Source organism: Nycticebus coucang, chromosome 19, assembly GCF_027406575.1.
Source record: "Nycticebus coucang isolate mNycCou1 chromosome 19, mNycCou1.pri, whole genome shotgun sequence".
Lineage (NCBI taxonomy): Eukaryota > Metazoa > Chordata > Mammalia > Primates > Lorisidae > Nycticebus > Nycticebus coucang.
Window position 1 is genome coordinate 37,138,436 of NC_069798.1, and position 8,063 is coordinate 37,146,498.

An 8,063-nucleotide genomic window follows, 5' to 3' on the forward strand; every position below is an offset into this window, starting at 1 on the left:
CGCCACCTCCGGCATATGGGACCGGCGCCCTACTCCTTGAGCCACAGGCGCCGCCAAGTACACATTTCTTATACTTAGAATACTGTTGGAATTGAGCTACTTTTAAATTTAAATGACCTTTATTTTTAGCATCATTTTTATTGTTTGGCTTTGGCTGACCATCAAATATTTTCCTAAATATGTACAATTGTAAAAAACCTGACATGATAATTAAAATAGAGTCAGTACCACTTATTCTGAAGTTAAGTAAGTGGGAGATATCATCCAGGCAAAGAACAAAAAAAGTGCAATTTAGAAAGATATTTGAAGGCTGCTTATAAATACTTAAGCAAAATGAGAAATCTGGGAAACATTTTTTATGCTAAATGTTTGCAGAAATTAGAATATTAAAGGAGTATTTGTTGAAAAGTCATTTCACAGAAAGTTGATTTCCAACCTGCTTACAATATCTTTGAATTATTTTTAGATGGCATTTTGTTTTTAAATCTAAAAAGCAAGTGCTTTAAAATAGACTTGTGAATTTTGAAAGTGGCTTAAAAAATATAGTAAGGATCACCAATTATAAGATATGATTTGGGACCAGTTGCTTCTCTGGGGCTCCATTTTTTTCTTTGTAGAGTGGCAGCTATGGAATGGAGACCAAACACCTTAGGGTTGTATCTTACCACTTTAACAATCTTTGGCTTTATTTTTTATTTTATTTCTACAATTGGATTCTTATGCCCTTTATACTTGGATCAAAACCTTTACCAGAATATTAAGCTCTGCTTATTGAAGGCAAAACATTATCAAGATAGCTACTTCACATTCTAGGTCTTGACTAAATAAAATGTGTTGATTTTATTAATGTGAATTTTGATCATCATACCCAGAGTTTAGTTAAAAAATGTTAGTATACTCCATAGTCTCATATAAAGGAAGCCTAAAACAAAGAAAAAATTAATAGGATTAGTTTGTATGTAAAGATTACTAGATGGGAAGGAGGAGAGCAAGATGGTGGCTGAGTAACAGCTTCCTTGCATCTGGGCAGCATGAGTCCGGGGAGATAAGACTCCAGGCATCTCTGGCTGGTGGGATCTGCCTATCATCACACCTGTGAGGATACAGAGAGTCAGTGAGAGACACTTCTGGACCCCAAGAGGAAGACTAAAACAGTGGAAAACTGGCAAGTGGTTGCGTGTGTTCAACCGGTCTAAACCCGCCTGCAACTGTAAGTTCAGTAGCAGCGAGACTGCAAGCCGGAAGGCCTTACCTGTGAACTGTTTTGGTGTCTTTGGACTTGGCACTCAGTTGAGCTGCCTTGGGAGGAGCCTGAGCGGGAATGTGGAGAACTTTGGCTGTTGTCTAGGGCCCCAGTCTGAGCTGCTGAGCCAGATGGAGCTAATAGTGTTTGGCTGTGGGCCACAGGGAGCCATTGTGAGTGATTTCCCCCAGCAAGCTCCACCCTCAGGGTTGCAGAGCTAAAATCAGGTGGGAGCTGGTAACCCAGCACCGAGCAGCCTAAGGGTGGGGTCTGAGCCACCTTGAAGCCCTAACCCTCAGGGTCAGAGTGAGACCAGTTTTGGCACACTGGGTAAGTGGATAGCCACTTCAGCAGTGATTCCGGTGACAAGCACTTTCCTGGGAAGGCTTCTGCTCAGCAAGTTGACAAATTTCAAAGTGCCTTTTAAGTGGGCCGAAGAGAGATTTAGGGTGTCTACCTGCTGGGGTTTGAGAAATCAGCAGCCTCCAGTCGTATCAGAACTGTGATTAACATCTCATACCCCAGAAGACCACGTGTTGCCCAGACAATATTCAACAACATATACATATTGCTTTGTTTTTGGTTCCGTTTTTTTTTTTTTTTTTTGGTTTGGTTGCTTTTTTGTTTATTTTGATGTTGTTGATGTTGTTTTGTTTTTTAATTTCAACCTTTCCCATACAGATCTTTTTTCTTTCTCATTTTTTCTAGTTTAATTATAATTTCCATTGCTGCCTTTTTTAATAACTAGAACTTCATTTTTGCTACTGTTTCTACTGCTATTTTTTGTTTTTTCACCCAATTTTATCCCATAAAGTTTTCTGTTTGCTTGTTTTGGTTTGATTTATAGCATTTTTGTCTTTCCTCTCTACTTGGTGGAGGTGGGGTACTGTGTCTGATCAGGTTAGCAAAGAGCTGCTGACCTCAAGGGAACCACCCAACTGGGCACCCCCAGAAGGTGTTTTTTTTTTTTTAAGGTTTTGTCAGACTACCCTACTGTACACCTATATTGCTCTGTCTCCCTCTTTCTGTGCCTCTCTTCTTTTTGTCAATATTCCTTTTACCTATCCCCTCTCCTTTCTCTATTTTTTTTCTTTTCACTCAGTCCTCCTTTCTTTCATCCCTTTCTTGCTCTTCAACCTTCTCACCCTTCTGGTCCTGTACCAAAAGGACTGATCTAACCCTTAGTCCACAGGCATGAGAACTTAAAGAGCAAGAGGAAGTGAAAGGAAAATTAGGGCAAGGAAACAGATAAAAGAAATCACTCATGAGGAAGAATCAGCAGAAAACTCCAGGCAACATGAAGAACCAGTCCAGAACAACCCTGCCAAGGGAACATGAGGTAGCTACTGCAGAGGATTCCACATGTAAAGAAATGTTAGGAATGGCAGAAAGGGAATTTAGAATACGCGTGATGAAAACAATGAAAGAAATCATGGAAACAATGAAGGAAACTGCTAATAAAGTGGAAAATAACCAAAAGGAAATCCAAAAATAGAATCAAATAAGAGATGAATGATATGAAGAATATAAAAAGGATATAGCAGAGCTGAAGGAACTGAAACAGTCAATTAGGGAACTTAAAGATGCAATGGAAAGTATCAGCAACAGGTTAGACCATGCAGAAGAAAGAATTTCAGAGGTAGAAGACAAAGTTCTTGAGATAACTCAGATAGTAAAAGAGGCAGAAAAGAAGAGAGAGAAAGCAGAACGTTCACTGTCAGAATTGTGGGACTTTATGAAACGTTCCAACATACGAGATATAGGAATTCCAGAAGGGGAAGAAGAATGCCCCAGAGGAATGGAAGCCATACTAGAGAATATTATAAAAGAAAATTTTCCAAATATCACCAAAGATTCTGACACACTGCTTCAGAGGGATATCGAACCCCAGCTCACCTCAACTCTAACCGAGCTTCTCCAAGACACATTGTGATGAACCTGTCCAAAGTCAAGACAAAAGAAAAGATTCTGCAAGCTGCCAGGAGTAAGCGCCAGTTGACCTACAGGGGCAAATCCATCAGAGTGACCGCAGACTTCTCTAATAAAACTTTCCAAGCAAGAATAAAATGGTCATCTACCTCTAATCTACTTAGAACAATTTCCAGCCCAGAATTCTGTACTCTGCTAAGCTATGCTTCAAATTGACGGAGAAATCAAATCATTTATGGATATACAAACATTGAGGAAATTCGCCACAAAGACCAGCTCTATAGGAAATACTTCAACCTGTTCTGCACACTGACCACCACAATGGATCAGCAGCAAAGTAAGAACTCAGAAATTAAAGGACAGAACCTAACCTCCACACTGATGCAAAAGATAAAACTAAGCAGGAGCGAGGGAGACAGTGAGCTGAGCTTCCGCGCTACCGCCACGGCCACCGCGGCCGAGAGAGTGAGAGCGAAGGAGCATGCGAGAGACTCAGCCTGTCTGCACTGGGTGCCGCGGAGACCTTCACCCTAACCTGGGCCAGCAGAGTCGCAGCCTCGCCTTTCTCCCCCCCTCACCTTCCCAGCCGGGAGCGGTGTCTGCACACGCCGGAGCCGGAGCCCGAGCTGAAGCCGGCGGCTGGGGGGCAGGGAGGCGGCTACTGCGGGCAAAGACTGGGTAGCTGGTCCTGGTGAGAGAACGCTGAGGAGGGACCAGAGCTTCTGCCTCATCCCAGGGCGTGGGGCGAGGGACCCCCAAGGTGTAGATAGGGGGGTCCCAGCTGCAGCGACACATGCGGGAGCCGGGAGCGGGGGCGGCGCGGAGTGGAGCCGGCCGGGTCCCCCACCTCGTCGCTGTCTTGGCCACCAGTCCGGGGCCGTAGCATCTCTCCCCGGATTGTATGAGCCGGGGCCCCAATCCAGCTCAGCAACCACCCCCCGGCCGGGGGGTGGGGGGGGCGGGGACCCCAATGTGAAGTGGCTGGGCGGCGGGGAGAGCAGGGCGGGCGCTGCCGTCCTTTACTTACCTTTCCCCTCCCCTCAACCCCCTCAGGGGGTTTTCTCCCTTGGCCAGTCGCCGGCCCCCCACCCCCTCCGCTCCTCAGCTGGACTCTGGGAGTTCTTAGAGCCCCCTCCCCCGCCCCAGCCTCGAGGGCGGCGGGGGGGGGGGGGGTGCCCGGCAGCCTCTGCCCAGAGGAAACTTTATAAAAACAAAATCCGGAGCCTCCCAAACGTGACTGTCCCGGGAGAAGTGGCCCTGGACGGCAGAAGCCACAGCTTGAAAAGACCCAGGAAGAGGAAAAGAGGAGTTGCGCGCCAGAGCCTTCCGTAGCTGCCACCCCAGACCGAAGGAGGAAAGGAACCAATCCAATTTTAAGCGCCGTGGCTCTTATCTGAAGTGGAGCCTCAACCACCAGCAGGATTTTTAAAAGGCTGTCTAACTATTTGAATGTGAAAACCTTTGCATCTTCTGATAGTCTAGCCAAGGTCCAAGAAGTAGCAAGCTGACTTTTGGAAATGAATCAGGAACTGCTCTCTGTGGGCAGCAAAAGACGAAGAACTGGAGGCTCTCTGAGAGGTAACCCTTCCTCAAGCCAGATAGATGAGGAACAGATGAATCGCGTGGTGGAGGAGGAACAGCAGCAGCAACTGAGACCACAAGAGGAAGAGCACACTGCAAGGAATGGTGCAATTGTTGGTGTAGAACCTCGACCTGGAGACCAAAATGATTCCCAGCAAGGACACTTGGAAGAAAACAATAATCGATTTATTTCAGTAGATGAGGATTCCTCAGGAAACCAAGAAGACTATGAGGAAGATGAAGAACATGCTGGTGAACAAGATGAGGAGGATGAGGAGGAGGAGGAAATGGACCGGGAGAGTGATGATTTTGATCAGTCTGATGACAGTAGCAGAGAAGATGAACATACACATAGTAACAGTGTCACGAACTCCAGTAGCATTGTGGACTTGCCCATTCACCAACTCTCTTCCCCGTTCTATACAAAGACAACAAAAATGAAAAGGAAGTTGGACCATGGGTCTGAGGTCCGCTCTTTTTCTTTGGGAAAGAAACCATGCAAAGTCTCAGAATATACAAGTACCACTGGGCTTGTACCATGTTCAGCAACGCCAACAACTTTTGGGGACTTTTGAGCAGCCAATGGCCAAGGGCAACAGCGACGTAGAATTACATCTGTCCAACCACCAACAGGCCTCCAGGAATGGCTGAAAATGTTTCAGAGCTGGAGTGGACCAGAGAAATTGCTTGCTTTAGATGAACTCATTGATAGCTGTGAGCCAACACAAGTCAAACATATGATGCAAGTAATAGAACCCCAGTTTCAATGAGACTTCATTTCCTTACTCCCTAAAGAGTTGGCACTTTATGTGCTTTCATTCCTAGAACCCAAAGACCTGCTACAAGAGGCTCAGACATGTCGCTACTGGAGAATTTTGGCTGAAGACAACCTTCTTTGGAGAGAGAAATGCAAAGAAGAAGGAATTGATGAACCATTGCACATCAAGAGAAGAAAAGTCATAAAACCAGGTTTTACACACAGTCCGTGGAAAAGTGCATACATCAGACAGCACAGAATTGGTACTAACTGGAGGCGAGGAGAACTCAAATCTCCTAAGGTACTGAAAGGACATGATGATCATGTGATCACATGCTTACAGTTTTGTGGTAACCGAATAGTTAGTGGTTCTGATGACAACACTTTAAAAGTTTGGTCAGCAGTCACAGGCAAATGTCTGAGAACATTAGTTGGACATACAGGTGGAGTATGGTCATCACAGATGAGAAACAATATCATCATTAGTGGATCTACAGATCGCACTCTCAAAGTGTGGAATGCAGAGACAGGAGAAAGTATACACACCTTATACGGGCATACTTCCACTGTGCCTTGTGTGCATCTGCATGAGAAAAGAGTTGTTAGCGGTTCTCGAGAGGCCACTCTTAGGGTTTGGGATATTGAGACAGGCCAGTGTTTACATGTTTTGATGGGTCATGTAGCAGCAGTCCGCTGTGTTCAATATGATGGCAGGAGGGTTGTTAGTGGAGCATATGATTTTATGGTGAAGGTGTGGGATCCAGAGACTGAGACCGGTCTACACACGTTGCAGGGGCATACTAATAGAGTCCATTCATTACAGTTCGATGGCATCCATGTGGTGAGTGGATCTCTTGACACATCAATCCGAGTTTGGGATGTGGAGACAGGGAACTGCATTCACACGTTAACAGGGCACCAGTCATTAACAAGTGGAATGGAACTCAAAGACAATATTCTTGTTTCTGGGAATGCAGATTCTACAGTTAAAATCTGGGATATCAAAACAGGACAGTGTTTACAGACATTGCAAGGTCCCAACAAGCATCAGAGTGCTGTGACCTGTTTACAGTTCAACAAGAACTTTGTAATTACCAGCTCAGATGATGGAACTGTAAAACTATGGGACTTGAAAACGGGTGAATTTATTCGAAATCTAGTCACATTGGAGAGTGGGGGGAGTGGGGGAGTTGTGTGGCGGATCAGAGCCTCGAACACAAAGCTGGTGTGTGCAGTTGGGAATCGGAATGGGACTGAAGAAACCAAGCTGCTGGTGCTGGACTTTGATGTGGACATGAAGTGAAGAGCAGAAAGATGAATTTGTCCAAATGTGTAGACGATATACTCCCTTCCCTTCCCCCTGCAAAAAAGAAAAAAAGAAAAAGAAAAAATGTCCCTTGTTCTCAGTGGTGCAGGATGTTGGCTTGGGGCAACAGATTGAAAAGACCTACAGACTAAGAAAGGAAAGAAGAGACAACAAAGCATAACTGACGAGAGAGGCATCTGCTGGCTGTTCACTGGTGACTGAGGGCAGCCTTGCAAAGTGAGACTTTCTAAATCAAACTAGGTGCAATTATTTCTTTATTTTCTTCTCCAGTGGTCATTGGGCAGTGTTAATGCTGAAACATCATTACAGATTCTCCTAGCCTGTTCTTTTACCACTGACACCTAGACAGGAACTGCAATAACATCAAAACAAGTACTGGTTGACTTTCTAATTAGAGAGCATCTGCAACAAAAAAGTCATTTTTTTCTGGAGTGGAAAAGCTAAAAACAAAACTACTGTGAATTGTTTTTGTACAGTTATCATGAAAAGCTTCCCCCCCTTTTTTCTTTTCTTTTTTTCTTTTTTGCCAACCATTGCCAATGTCAATCAATCACAGTATTAGCCTCTGTTAATCTATTTACTGTTGCTTCCATACACACTCTTCAATGCATATGTTGCTCAAAGGTGGCAAGTTGTCGTGGGTTCTGTGAGTCCTGAGATGGAGGTAATTCTTGATGCTGGTGCTAGAAGTAGGTCTTCAAATATGGGATTGTTGTCCCACCCCTGTACTGTACTCCCAGTGGCCAAACTTATTTATGCTGCTAAATGAAAGAAAGAAAAAGCAAATTATTTTTTTTTTTTTTACTTTTTTTCTGCTGTGACGTTTTAGTCCCAGACTGAATTCCAAATTTGCTCTAGTTTGGTTACAGAAAAAAGACTTTTTGCCACTGAAACTTGAACCATCTGTGCCTCTAAGAGGCTGAGAATGGAAGAGTTTCAGATAATAAAGAGTGAAGTTTGCCTGCAAGTAAAGAATTGAGAGTGTGTGCAAAGCTTATTTTCTTTTATCTGGGCAAAAATTAAAACACATTCCTTGGAACAGAGCTATTACTGCCTGTTCTGTGGAGAAACTTTTCTTTTTGAGGGCTGTGGTGAATGGATGAAAGTATATCATAAAACTGACAAAATATTTTAAAAATATAAAACACAAAATTAAAATAAAGTTGCTGGTCAGTCTTAGTGTTTTACAGTATTTGGGAAAACAACTGTTACAGTTTTATTGCTCT

At 44.1% G+C, this 8,063-nt stretch overlaps 1 protein-coding gene across 1 annotated transcript; it reads left to right on the top strand.

Annotated features, from left to right (window-relative positions):
* The first annotated feature begins 4,452 nt into the window (after positions 1-4,452).
* LOC128572049 (F-box/WD repeat-containing protein 7-like) lies at positions 4,453-7,608 on the top strand. The gene is given in 2 exon segments (XM_053571949.1): positions 4,453-4,480; positions 4,572-7,608. A coding segment is annotated over 1 exon segment (2,124 nt). The 5' UTR covers positions 4,453-4,480; positions 4,572-4,689; the 3' UTR covers positions 6,814-7,608.
* The last annotated feature ends 455 nt before the right edge of the window (positions 7,609-8,063 follow it).